Below are 14,117 nucleotides of genomic sequence, written 5' to 3' on the forward strand. Positions count from 1 at the left end.
GGTGGGTGTTGGTACCATTACTTAGATCTGGGCTCCTGGGTGAGGACTGAGATTGATTTTGTGAATGTTGCAGGGGAGGTTAGGAATCATGAGTGACACCTGAAAGTGTTCGTGAGCTATTACGTTAGTTTTCTATTGCTGCTGTAACAATTTACCCTAAACTCAAAAAACCAAAAAACCCAAACTCACTGCTGTCTAGTTGATTTTGACTCATAGCAACCCTATAGGGCAGAGTAGGACTGCCCCATAGGGTTTCCAAGGAGCACCTGGTGGATTTGAACTGCTGACCTTTTGGTTAACAGCCAAAGTCTTAACTACTACGTCACCAGGGTTTATCTTAAGTTACATTCAAGTAAACACCTTAGGAATATATTTGAAAATAGTTTTCTAATGTTTCCAAGGAAAATAAACATGTTTACATTTAAATATTGTAAAAGTTCTATTTTTCCATGGTTTCCTCCAAAGAAATTATTTAAAAAAAAATACCACAACTAAATTATCAACACATTAAAATAATCCGTATCTAATAAAACATATTCTGTAGTTAGTCAGTGATTGACGTAATAGGTTGTCTTTGCTTGGATTGCCCTGAAAGCAGAATCTAAGGCAAGGACTTGTGTGCAGATAATTTATTTCTGAGATGATCCCGGGACACAGGAGTGAGGGAGAAGGGAGATTGTGACAGGGAAGGAAAAAAGTTAATTCAAGGGTTTGTTATTGAAGCTGCCTCCATGGGCAACAGGGAGCTTAATTTCAAGGAGCTTCATGAGAAGTATTTGGAATGCCTCCCAGAGTTCTCCGTTGAAAGGCAGAAGGCAGGTTTCTGTTCCCCATTTTGGTTGACTTTTACTCCTGGAGGCATCAAACCTGCATTTCCCTGCTGCATTTGCACACAGGACAAGCCAGCTGCCTGGGCTCCAGGGAAAGCCCTAGGGCAGAAAGCAAGAAGTCCTTGGCTGTGCACCTGATGGGAGATGATGCCTGTGGGAGATGAACTTGAATATCTACTACATAGGAAGATTCTGGATGCTTTTCTTTGGTTGAAACAGTGGACATGTTCACTCAATGTACAGCTCTGTTCCCAGGTGTCTTCTTTTCCATCTCATTACCCTTATCCTTGAACTAGGAGCTTTCGAAAACTATCTGATCGCATGGTGTGTTGTATTCTGTGAGTGCATATTCATCTGGAAGAAAGTAATTGTTATTAGAAACAATCTCACAACATTGTTCAAGGGAAATCATCTTTACCTCTTCTGTTCAGAAACAAAAACCCCTAGGTCTATGCTACTACAACAGTGTCTTTGCTCAACATCTTTCACATATATTTTTATTCCTCTGAATTATATCGCATTTCATACATACATACATGATCATTCTTATAGGTTTCAGGTATGACATTTTGTATATAATACCTATTAAAACCTGGCAGAGGTTAACACTTCAGCATCTAGGGTAGAGAGTCCATATTATCACAAGAGCTGGACGGACAGTAAAAACTGTTTCATCATCTAGGTCTTTGGAAACAGGTAAAGATGTACTTACTGAATGCTTGAGCACCCAAAGTTTGTAAATCACTATTTAGTGGATAAACACCTACTCATCTGGCTGAGGTACTTACAATCTAATGCATATAAAATAGACTGCTTTTTTTTTTTTAACCTAAAACTCTAAGTCATTTATTGGCTTAGATAATCTGACTCGAAATAATTAATTTGCCACTTTCATATTTTGATAGTTGTTAGATCTATATCTCAATTTCTTAATATACATAATATTTTTATATAAGAAAAGCAGAGTGTTATACTCCAGGTAATTCTTGAGGTCAAGTAAAAACACCCAATTTATAGCCCTGGCTCTGTTACTTATTGGCTTTGAGATATCAGTAAGAACTTAACTTTCCTGACCGTTGGTTAAAACAACAACACCAACGACACAATAAAAATGTGGTTAAACAAAAACAAAACAGAAACCCCAAACTACCTGACAAAATAGCTCTGATTCTAAACATAAGTTTTATTTAAAAATTTCACTGTATCAGACAAGATGTGGATCGATAGATGATGGATGTAGATAGATAGATAAATAGATAGATGCCTGAACTTGTCTGTTGAAGGATGAGAGGCCAGAAAAAGTCAACTCAGCTAACACCAAGCTAGCTTCCAACCAAGAGCCTGCCAACCATCAGGTATTTGAATGTGGTGGCCCTAGAGCATCCAGCCAGTCAGCTACCAGTTGACTGCAGACACAGGAGCAATCTGAGCAGAAATTAGCCAAGCCAGCCCAGATCAGCCAGCGTGGCTGATCCATAGAATTGTGAGGAATAATAAATGGTTGTGGCTTAAAAAAAATACTTTTGTGAAAATATTTTTACCAAGATATCGCTATCATCACTAACAGCATATTTTTTTTTTCTCTATTCAAATAAACACATGGTTTCTGCACCCTCTACTCCACACCATTGTTGTTTTTAGCTCCCATACAGTCAGCCCCAGACTCACCGGTACCTCAGGCACAAGGGGATTGTTGTGAATCTATGTTTTCGTTGGCTGATTTTTTAAAAAATAGATTGCCAAGCCTTTCTCCCTAGTCTGTCTTAGTCTGGAAGCTCCACTGAAACATGTTCAGCATCATAGCAACACATAAGCCTCTTCTGACACATGGGTGATGGCTGCACCTGAGATGCCTTGCTCGGAAATAGAACTGGGTCTCCCCAAGAAATGCAAGAATTCTACCACTGGACCACCACCCCCCCCCAATCCTTACTAATGCATAAATAAACTGCATGTCAACATTCACAGCCACTATCTTTGGTTTGCCTGAATCTACAATTTCTGCAGTAATTTAAGTGAATATTTTAGTGAAAAGACTGTTTAAGAAAAATCATGCCACAAAGTGTGTTTGCTACTGAAACTTTGAAACAGTTTGTATTAGGTGGCACTAAAAGTTACAAGACACCAAGTGAGGGAAAGTAATTCCAAAAATGGCAACTGTAACACCAGCAGAGAAAAACAAGAATTGGTTTATGTTATTTAACATAGGAAATAAATGGAACATTAAAACACAAAATCCCTACCAGTTTCGTAGTAATCATAGAGCTGAATGGATGCTGGCTTGATGTTTGATACAAGTGCATCTTGTTCAACGGAGAATGAAAATTGAATTCCCTCTTGAGTTACCTGGGAATAAATCAATAATGTTAGGCATACCGGAATTTATTTCCCCAATTTCTCATTTCAAATATTCAGAATTATTTTAACAATGCTAGTTTTGTACTTGAGTACTTAAGAAAATTAAAAAAAATCAAAAAGCACAATGCTGATTTTTAAATCTTAGAGAAATGCATTGTGCAGGTGGCTGTGTAAAAACACCAACACACAGACTGAATAGCGACAGTAAACTTACACTCTCCAGATAGAAAAAGACATGGGAGGTTTTGGTTTCTACGCGTTGTATTTTGCCATCTCTCTGAAGCTAAAAGGAGGAGAAAAAAATGTGCTGAAAATTCAGAGAAGAGTAACAAATGTCTGGTTATTCAAAAAGACAAAAATATTCATTTTCAATTTGGTGGTTTTCCTGCACCTTTATAAATATCTGCAATATTCCCCTATAACCTCAGCAACAAATATTAACCTTTGAGATTCATTCATTCGTTCAACATTTTTTGAGAAATCTGTCTGTACGATATTAGTTTCTAAATTTTCAATAAGTAGAATATTGAATAAATTGAATAGACTAGAATAATAACTCAGTATCAACTCATCTATCTGCTTTGTTTTTTCACCATTTCTTCTCTTGACAATATAAAATATAAATAAATTTGAGAATCTCAAGCAATATTGTACTACTAGAGACAAAAGAGATTTAAATTTCATTTGTTGAGAATAGAAAATGCGTTCTTTTTTTCTTTTTTTGTCGACGTGTAGCCCAGATAGAGCAAAGACTAGCTGAGCCAGCCCACGTATTATTCACAAGGCTTAACACATTATAGATGCCTCCAAAGTTATTTTAATTAAAAACATTTAATTCTTTACCTTCTCAAGAGACGATTTATCAGGTACAAAGCCTGAAAGCATCTTCACATCGATGATTGCCATGTTGGAAGAGTTCCGCTTTCCATAATAACTATTTTTAGAAAAAGCACACAATTTAAAATATGGATAAATTTTGGTCATTATTTACAGAAAAAAAAATTACCAATAGAAATGTATTCACAGGCAAAGCTGTTTAGTTAGAGGACAAACTTGAACAGCGTTTTGCATTCAGCCATATTCCTGAAGCTAAAATTGAACAAACGGGTTCAGTATAATTAAATATTGTTTGAAAATATAACATGCAGAAAATCCAAGATGTGCTTTAACTTTTATTTCTCTCTCAAGTTTTCATGTGAAAAGTGAAGCTCTCATTCAGTAATTCTGTTTATAGGATTTTTAAGAAAAGATTATTTTTACTGAACTGGACAATTTGGTGGCATTTTTTTTTTATAGGTAAATGTGGGTAAGCATATAATTCTTGGACTGAAGCACAGAGAAAACTCAATTGTGTTAGTTATTTATGAATGTCCATTTTATCATAACCTTTGTGTTGTTTATTGTTCTGAGATTGGAATAGCCTTGTAATAAACTGAATTAATGATGTTACAATATGAAGCGACATAAAATTCAACCTATTCCTAAGTGGACCCAAAGAGTTGAACCTGACTGAGATTCCTGTGTTGGAACTTTGGGTTGCAGAATGAAGGGACTGCACTATGTTGATTCACAAATAGGAAATGCAGGAAAATATATTTCTTATGAAGGAATTTGTAAAACTTTTTTTTTTCCTACAACTTCCTTCTTTCCTTTCTATTCCATAATTCTCAAGTCACTTTTTTTTGTTTGTTTGTTTTTTTCTCCCCACCTAGTATCCAGCCAGAGGTACCCTGAAAGAAAGAACTGGTGATTTATTTCCAAAAAACCAGCCATTGAAATCTCTATGGAGCACAGCTCTACTCTGATGCACACGGGGTTGCCATGGGCTGGAGTGGACTCAATGGCTAGTGGTGAAGGTGTTGGATCATTTTATACAGTTTAGGCAATTTAAACAAGATAAAATATATTCCCTCAGGGAATCAAGACAGGTCAACCTCTTACACAAAACGATTGGGATATGATTTCATATGGAGGCAGAGACATTACGTTACCTGCATTAGAGGTAGGGACATGACTAAATTTACCAAAAAAAAAAAAAAAAAACAGAAAGAAAGAAAAGGCAGAAAAGTTATTACCTGGCTGAAACAATTAGGTCAAACTTTTTATCAAATGATCCTCTGCAGACAGCATTGGCTGTTGTCACAGAAAGAAAAAACCCGGATGACTTCTTGGGGAGCAGAATGTTATATTTCAGGGTTGTCTAGAATAAATATAGAATATACTGCTTATTAACCAAAAGATTACTTTTAAATTTATTACCTTAACATTTTCACTTAAATTAAGTCCATTTTTACCTCAGTGCTTCCTATTTTCTATACCAATAGTAACAATAGAGACAATAGGTAATGTTTATTGAAAACATACTTTTAAGTGCTTTTTAAGTTATAACTTATTTTATCTTTCCAACAACCCTGTGAAGTGATACGTTTAGACCCCATTTTACAGATGAGGGAATCTAGATAAAGAAAGGTAGGTCACTCATCAGAGTAACGTAACTTATTGAAAGTTATACAGCTAATAAGTAGCAGAGTTGGAACACATCGATATTGTCTCTTGGATAATAGGAAAAATGATATGATTTCTACCTTAAGGAACTGATAAAATTATAGCAAATAATGTCAGAACTGCAGGAATCAAGGTGAGTACCAGGATTACAATGAATGAAAAAGAGGGAAATTTAAATCCAGAACAGTATGACTTGGAAATAGGCTTACTTAAAGACTTGACCTAATACTTCCATTTTGAAGATACACCAGTCCAAGTATAAAATAATATGTGCACAGCATTATTCATTACAGCACTACATGTAATAGCCAAAGAAGGGAAATAACTCAAGTGCCCATCAATATTTGACTTATTATATATACTTTGGTATATCCATACGGTGTGCAAATAGTGTATGTTAAATACTTACAGAGAATGCTACCGTAAGTCTATAAATGTATGAAAATAAGAATATAGCACACATACTAGCTTACATTAAAAAAAACAAAAAACAGTGGAAGGACAAACTAGAAACTCATAAATATGGTTATCTAGAAGAAGTGGAAGAGAGTAGGAGGTGACTTTAGGCTATAGCAATGGAAGTAAGATTTGTCTGAATATAACTTTTTATGTAGTTTTAACTTTAAACTATGTGTATATTTTACATATTCAACAAAATTAAATTAAACCTAAATAAAAAAAACAAAGCTAAAATGGGAGAAAAAATGAACTTGAAGCTAACTATCAAATTGGTAGCCTAATCACACAGAAAAAAACTAGAACACAGTTCTTTGACTATATATATTTAGTGGTAAATATTCTAAAAGCAAATACAGTATTTAGAAGAGGCTGAAACTTCATTCAGTAATTCAATTTACAAGTACTATTCCTTTGTTATTTTAAAACTATTTTCTCTATATTTTTAGGACTAATATATGTGTAAATGTTATTAAAGTGTGTCAATGATATTAAAATGAAGAAAAACAGTGTTTGAGAAAATAGATTCAAGTGCATAATCAAATACGTGAACACATATTAATAAAAAAAAATTTAATAGATAGTATTAAATGTGAGTAGGAATATTAATAGGGACTCATGGTTTTTAAAACTATGTTCTCTAGCTCTCTCCATTGCAACAGGCTGAATGCGAAAGCATCTCAGTAGTGTTAAGGACCACCAGTATAAAGGCTTAAATTAAAAATACCATATTCCACTGAAAAGATTAATACTTCTTGGTGAAATCACTGGGGTAGGTAAAGTGCAAAATAAAATTAGCCTCCTCCCCTCCTCTTTTTTTTTTTTTTTAAAGAAACCAAGAAAACATCCAAAGACTAATGCAGTGATGATGAAAGATCACAGGAGACAGCCTGAAGGGGGTTGAAACAGTTCAACTATGAGAATAAGCAATGTCTGTCATTGATTTAATATAACACATTCACAATTCTTCAAAAGGAAAAAGTCATAAACAAGCACAAAATTCATTTGTTATCACTGGATGTGATTATCATACTGACTATTTTTCGTAGACTGGCAGTTAAGGGAAAGGATGGAGCAGGGATTCTACCCTTTCAGAAGGGCAATTCAACACCCCCAGCTCCTGGATAGGAGCTCTTCTTTGTAGAAGAATCAAACCAAAAAACCAAACCCGTGCCATCAAGTCGATTCTGACTCATAGCAACTCTATGGGACAGAGTAGAACTGCTCAAAGGATTTCCAAGGAGTGGCTGGTAGATTTGAACTGCTGACCTTTTGGTTAGCAACCAAATGCTTAACCACAGCACTACCAGGGCTCCTGTAGAAGAATGCCAGCTAATAAAAGGAGAAGGTATGATAGATTTAGAAAATGATTACTACGCAGTTCTTAATGAAATAGTTGACTCAGGCAAAGATCATCAACGTACGTTCTAAATTTTAGGTGAAAACTGATGTGGAAGTAGATATTTACACAGTTCCAATGCATCACTTTATATATTGTTAGTTGTAAAGGAGAAAGAACAGCAGCTCTGATTGAGAAATATGGCTGTTACCACCTCAATCCAATGATCACACTTAACATCCCTAACAGTGGTGGGCCTCCTGATCCAGAATGAAAAACATTCAAGACGATGGGCCTGATCGCTTCAGAAGTTAATGGCACGACAAATAGAAAATATTGATAGAACTGTTAAGTTAAAAGAGACCTAAAAAACATAATAGCCAATTGCCATACATGGTCTTGATTGAATTCTGGTTTGAAAAACAAAACAAAACAAAACAAAAAACTATAAAGTGTATTTTGGGACAGAGGTTTGATAATTACATTGTATTATAAAACTACTGTTAATTTTGTTAGTTGTGATAATGGCATTGCACTTGTAAGATAGGGAATACCCTTATTTTTTTGGAGACCCACTATGACATACGTAGGAGTGTCATGATGTCTCTCATTTACCTTAAAATTAAAAAAAAAATAATAATAAAGCAAATGCAGCAAAATGTGAAAATGGTTGAATCTAGGTATTCATTATACTCTTGTAATTTTACGTATGTTTGAAAATTTTCATAAGTTAGAAAATAAAAGTCCTAATTTACCTGTACATATACACAACCGTTGCCACTCACTTCTACCGTGTAGTTCCTGTTAGTGGCTGGCAGTGGAATTTGTTGAAGCAGCAAACGGTTCTTATCATTCACTTGGAAGCCCTTGTGGAAATCTTGGTCAGAATAAATCACCACTGAATTTCGTCTATTTTTAGAGAAAGTGAGCCTTTGGAATAGGGTCAGAGCCTGAAGAGCCACAACGGTATCCTAAAATAATAACATTGTACATTGTATTAGAGCATAGTATGAGATTTAGAAATCTTAAAGCTAAGCTAAATAGAGCTGTGAATCATTTAAAAACAATTTACAACGCAATAGTCATTTTTCTGCAAACTGTGTTTTAGCCACTGTATAATGAAATGAAAATAAATGAAATTAACGGCAACATTTCTGTCTTTAAGTTCAACCTCTAAACTAATACAGACAAAAATACCATTTAATAGAATAAAAATGTGAGAAGAGCCAAGGAAATTTTAGAAGTGCCTAATGGGTTAGGATCTGTCCTATCAGATATTAAAACATATAACAAAGCCAAAAAACCACTGGAAAATAATAGAAAGCCTAAGAAAACCCCACCAACATATACAGAACTTTATTATACAGTAAGTCAGCATTTCAAATCATTGGAGGAAATTAATTATTAAGTAAATGACATTGGGAAAACTGGCTGGACATTAAAAAAGGAAGTTATATCTCTATTACACACTATAAATCAAAATATATCCTAGAGAGTTTAATAATTAAAATTTAATAAATTAATCTATAACAGTACAAGAAAGCATGGATATATATTTTTTCAGTAGTCTTTGTGTTGAGAGCATCTTGCAGCACAGCATTAACACAGAAACTTAGAGTGATTATACTAAGTAAAAGTGAAAAGAAAATAATCTGTGTATTTAAAGCATGACAAAAGTGAAAATGAAAGCTTTGCAAGAGTACATTGTATGTATAATATCTTTACTGTTATTTTAAAGTCTTATAATTAATCAAGAGAAAGATTAATACTCCTATCGGTAAATGTCCAAATGACATGACCAGGCAATTGAAAATACATAACATAAAACAGGACTTTTTAAAATGAAAGCACATTCTACCTAAACAGTGGAGATTTATTTTTACATACAGTGAGTAACAATTTTTATTGCATCAGATCAAAAAGATTTTTACAAATGAAGTTATATAGTGAAAGGTACTCACACATCACTGATGACAATGCAAACTGGTCAACTGCCTGATAAAAAGCTTACCAATATGTATCTTAACTTTTAATTTTGAGTGTCCTTTCAATTTTTTTTTCATATACCAACTTTAAGATGGTTTTTAAACTCCCATTTTAAAAATTAAAAGAAAATTAGCTTTTGAATAAACACTTAGAGATAGTTACTATATAAAATATTATATTCTTCAGAAAACTTAAAAGCAAATTTTTAAAAAGACAGCAAGTACAACAAACCCATTTAATTGGATAAATATAATATATAAATTCAAAAATCAATACCACCAATACAAAGCAGTTGCTCAATTTTCTCGTCATTAGAGATTTGAAAAAGGTAGTTACCTTTGTGGAGGAGAAACCTCCATAGGCATTTTGTTGCTTTGCCACCCACTGTACAATCTGAGAAGCATAGGAGAGCTCTTCTGAGGTCAGCTGTGGCTTGGAGAGAATGGCCAACAGCCCATAAGAGGTCATCTCTATCTCAGCAGAGGAAGCCCAAGGGTAGGTGAAGGAGGATGATCCTGCTGTAGAGTGCTGCTTTTCTAGTTCCCAGTACACTAAGCCACCTGACAAAAAAAGTGCAAGGAATTCAGTAGTGTCCGTGTCATAGCGTGGGATATGTATATGGCCAGATGAGGCATATTTGAGGAGTATAAATCTGATGATGGAAAATAAAAATGAGGGTAATATTACTTAGTCATAAAGAGAAATGAAGACCTGACACATGCTACCACATGGATAAACCTTGAAAATATTATGCTGAGCAAAATAAGCCAGTCTCCAAAGGACAAATATTATATGATCTCCCTTATATGAAATATCTAGAATAGGCAAGTACACAGAGACCTAAGTTCATTTTTGGTTACCAGGGGCTGGCAGGAGGAAGTGGGGAAAGAGGGAGTCATTGTTCATGGGTGATGGAAAAATTTGGAAATATATAGTGGGGATGGTTGAACGACACGATGAACACAATGAATGTCGCTGAATTGTACATGTAAAAAATGTTGAAATGCCAATGTTTTGGTATAAATATATTGGCGGTAAGAAATAAATGAAACACAACAGTATGATAAGTACACCACTGCTAAACATTCCACTAACTCAAGATGTGACTTGTTACTAGGAAATGTCCAGTGCACTCACCGACTTTCTTTGCTTTTTCTTTCAGCTTGTTGATAAAGAATTCCCTTTTGCTTTCAGAGCCCACTAAAGTGAAAGTGTAGGCCAGGAGAGCCTCCTCATAGGTAGTAGTGGCACGCTCCCTAGATGCAGCTTCTAGGCACTGGAGACCATTTTGAATTGCCACAAACTGCAAAGGAAAGAAAAGAAAAAATCATTTGTGCACACAAACACGTACGTGCAAAGACAGATGTAGGTGTGTTCATCACTGGAAGCAAATCAGGAACGAATCTTGCCTGTGTTGAAATGTTCAAAGGGCAAATGCCACACACACATTTTAATTTCTACGTAGTTTCACAGGCAAGGTGTGATTTGATTATTAAGAAGGATATTAATTCAGCAGTACTTTGTGGTAGCTACAAACATAGTCCTTGTTCCTACTAATGCACTGTTGGCATGAAAGGTTTTGGGTGCTTAAGAAGCAAGCTACGTACCGAGGTTGGGTGACCGGCTTCAATCAGTGCGTTAACAACATACGCTGTGACAGAAATCCTGTCATCTTCTTCTCCCTGAATAAAACGTAGGGGCAACACATCAGTCTCATGGAATTCAGCGGGAGGGATGCATTTCTTTGTTTATGTATTATATTTTGAAAACCTCAGATTGGTTGCTTTCTCTCTGCATTTTTGGTAGGGGGGACAGGTAAGTTTTTTTTTTTTTTACTTCTTCAAAAGTAGCTGCTTATAAAATCGGAAAATAGTGAGTAAATACCCAGAGAATTCATAGGAAGAGGAATATCACTTTTAAAAATAACTTAGGGACCTAAGGAGGTATTTGGAATCAAAGGAGGCATAGAGTACTCTGCAAGCTTCTATCTCAACACTTGCCCTCCTCCTTACCCTAGAAATAATACAGAAAATTGCATGGAAAATGCATGCTATTTTAAAGTATATATGGAAACCCTGGTGGCGTAGTGATTAAGTGCTCCGGCTGCTAACCAAAGGGTTGGCAGTTCGAATCCGCCAGGCACTCCTTGGAAACTCTATGGGGCAGCTCTACTCTGCCCTATAGGGTCGCTATGAGTTGGAGTTGACTCGATGGCACTGGTTTTTTTTTTTTTTTTATGGTATACACACACAAAAAAAAAATTTGGGGGGGGTTATACAAGAAGGAAACCCTGGTAGTGTAGTGGTTAAGAGCTACAACTGCTAACCAGAAGGCTGGCAGTTCGAATCCCCCAGGCTCTCCCTGGAAACTCTATGGGGCAGTTCTACTCTGCCCTGTAGGGTTGCTATGAGCTGGAATTGACTCGACGGCAATGCATTTTATATACAAGAATAAAGGGTGTAGTGTAAAAGAAAAAGGTAGGCCAATGGAACAGAACAGGCAGACCCGAAAGAAATCCTAGAAAGTGTGGAAAACAGCATAACAAAGTTGATTGAAAAATCAGTTGGGGTGTTCATTGACAAAGATATGTTAAGTGGCGACCTATTTAGAATATAGGGATAGAGCATATAGAGATTATACAATACACTGAAATAACTTCAAGCAGGTTAATAATATTAGTTATGAAGAAAATAAAACTAACCCAAACAGATTAATGGGTAATTACTAAGCACACGGGAAGTACTTGTCATCAGAACCAATTGACCTGTAAACAAAAATAGACATGAAGCACCCAATATTTTTTGCTCCTACACTTGTGAAGATTTTTGTTTTTAATACTTATATTCTTCAATGCTAGCAATAGTGCTATAAATCAGGTAGACACACTGTTTGTGACAGGAGTGTAAATTGGCATAACTACTAGAAAATAATTTGGTGACATTACTTCAGAACCTTTAAAAAATTCCATTTCCAGGTATATATCCTAAGTTAATTATCACTAGGGACAAATATTTATATGTAAGACTGTTTATACAACATTATTGAACAAGAGTAATAAGTTATGGTTTGTCCATATGTTAAGAGTTTTATAAAGCTACTAAATTTATGTTCCTAAATCATTTTAATGACTTGGCAAAGTCATTACATAGAATGTTAGGTTTCAAAAAAAGAAGACTAAAAAGTAAGAGATGATAATCCCAATTATGGAAAAACATATTTATACATCATTGAAAAAAAAGACTGAAGGAAAGAAAATATGCCAAAATATTCATGGTGGTTATTGCTGAATTGTTGACATATGAATGATATTTTTATACATTCCTTAAATTAAACTCTCTAAGCTACTTTCAGTAAATATTATCAGAATAATTAGGAAGAAAATATAAGTTTAGGAAAAACTCAAAAATAAAAGGCAAATTCATTCATCAACACCTTGGGGATATTAATGAGTAAAAGCTAAACAAATTGCGTTCAAATAATTAAAGTATTTTAACAAAGAATTCCTTAAATGATAAAGCATTAAAATACTAGTGATTATCCTGGTTCTGTTAATATTCTTAATTCCACCCATACTTTTACCAATAATCCTGCCACTGCCACTATCCCACTCCCTCCACCATCACCACAATTACTGTTAGAAAAACCTAAATTTTTAGAGCTTTTAGTCTGACAAAACCAAAACAAACCAAACCCAGTGCCGTCGAGTCCATTCCGACTCATAGTGACCCTGTAGGACAGAGAGGAACTGCCCCATAGAGTTTTCAAGGAGCGCCTAGGTGGATTTGAACTGCCGCCCCTTTGGTTAGCAGCCATAGCCCTTAACCACTGCGCCACCAAGGTTTCCTTAGTCTGAAAGGAGGAAAGAAAATGTTGGATTTGTTAGGAAGAAATGCTTTATAGGTTTTTCAAGGTAATTAATTTATGCTGGTAGAAATCCTAGGTCAATGATTCCTACCAAATTTTGCAGTGATGTTTTGGGATTCACTGAATGATCATGATGAAAGAACAGAAACTTGTAAGACAGAAGAATTTCACCAGTACCTTCAAAGCATTGTTGAAGACTTTGCCATAATTTGAGAAACAGCCATCTGATTTCTGATTAGTTGCAAGCCAAATAAGGGTCTGGGACTGAACTTTGTCATCAATATAAATGTAGCGTTTAGCTTGTGCAAATGACTTGTAAACAAATGCAGTGAGCCTGGAAAAAACAATACACAGTGAATTATGTACAGCAAATGTGGACAGACAGAGGGGAGGTTCCTTTAGGTGTGTGGCTTGCTACAATCGGATTTTTGAGTCTCACATTCTGAAAATCCCTTCCCCAAATCCTGGCATCGTGTGTCAATTCACTCGTTCCTTTTAAAACCCCTCCATCCATTTGGATTATGTGCTTCCTTTTCCACCTTCTGTCTATTCCACCTTCTGTCATTCACGTCCTAGGTGAAGTGTTACCTTGCCTGTAATGTCTTCTCAGTTTCTTTTCTCTTCACCTCAAGCACAATTCCTGCATTTATCCTTTCCTAACATCTAAGAGTTTATCAGGAGGGACTAGTCCCTGGAGGAGGACATCATGCTTGCTAAGATAGAAAAAATAGGGTCAGTGAAAAAGAGGAAGACCCTTCCTTGACCAGATGGATTGACAT

The 14,117-nt window shown here is 35.3% G+C and overlaps 1 protein-coding gene across 1 annotated transcript in view; it reads right to left on the reverse strand.

The window, feature by feature from the left end:
- Window positions 1–621: 621 nt before the first annotated feature.
- LOC126074683 (ovostatin-like) overlaps window positions 622–14,117 on the reverse strand; it is a 31,047-nt gene continuing 17,551 nt past the window's right edge. The window contains exons 11-20 of the mRNA XM_049881502.1: window positions 13,516–13,672; window positions 11,082–11,156; window positions 10,612–10,777; window positions 9,811–10,034; window positions 8,244–8,459; window positions 5,264–5,388; window positions 4,032–4,122; window positions 3,403–3,471; window positions 3,074–3,176; window positions 622–1,184 (exon numbers count right to left, since the gene is read on the reverse strand). Coding sequence (XP_049737459.1) covers window positions 1,123–1,184; window positions 3,074–3,176; window positions 3,403–3,471; window positions 4,032–4,122; window positions 5,264–5,388; window positions 8,244–8,459; window positions 9,811–10,034; window positions 10,612–10,777; window positions 11,082–11,156; window positions 13,516–13,672 — 1,288 coding nt within the window. The 3' untranslated portion in view covers window positions 622–1,122. The remainder of the gene's footprint in view (window positions 1,185–3,073; window positions 3,177–3,402; window positions 3,472–4,031; window positions 4,123–5,263; window positions 5,389–8,243; window positions 8,460–9,810; window positions 10,035–10,611; window positions 10,778–11,081; window positions 11,157–13,515; window positions 13,673–14,117) is intronic.

Source organism: Elephas maximus, chromosome 4 (assembly GCF_024166365.1).
Source record: "Elephas maximus indicus isolate mEleMax1 chromosome 4, mEleMax1 primary haplotype, whole genome shotgun sequence".
NCBI classification, from domain to species: Eukaryota; Metazoa; Chordata; class Mammalia; order Proboscidea; family Elephantidae; genus Elephas; species Elephas maximus.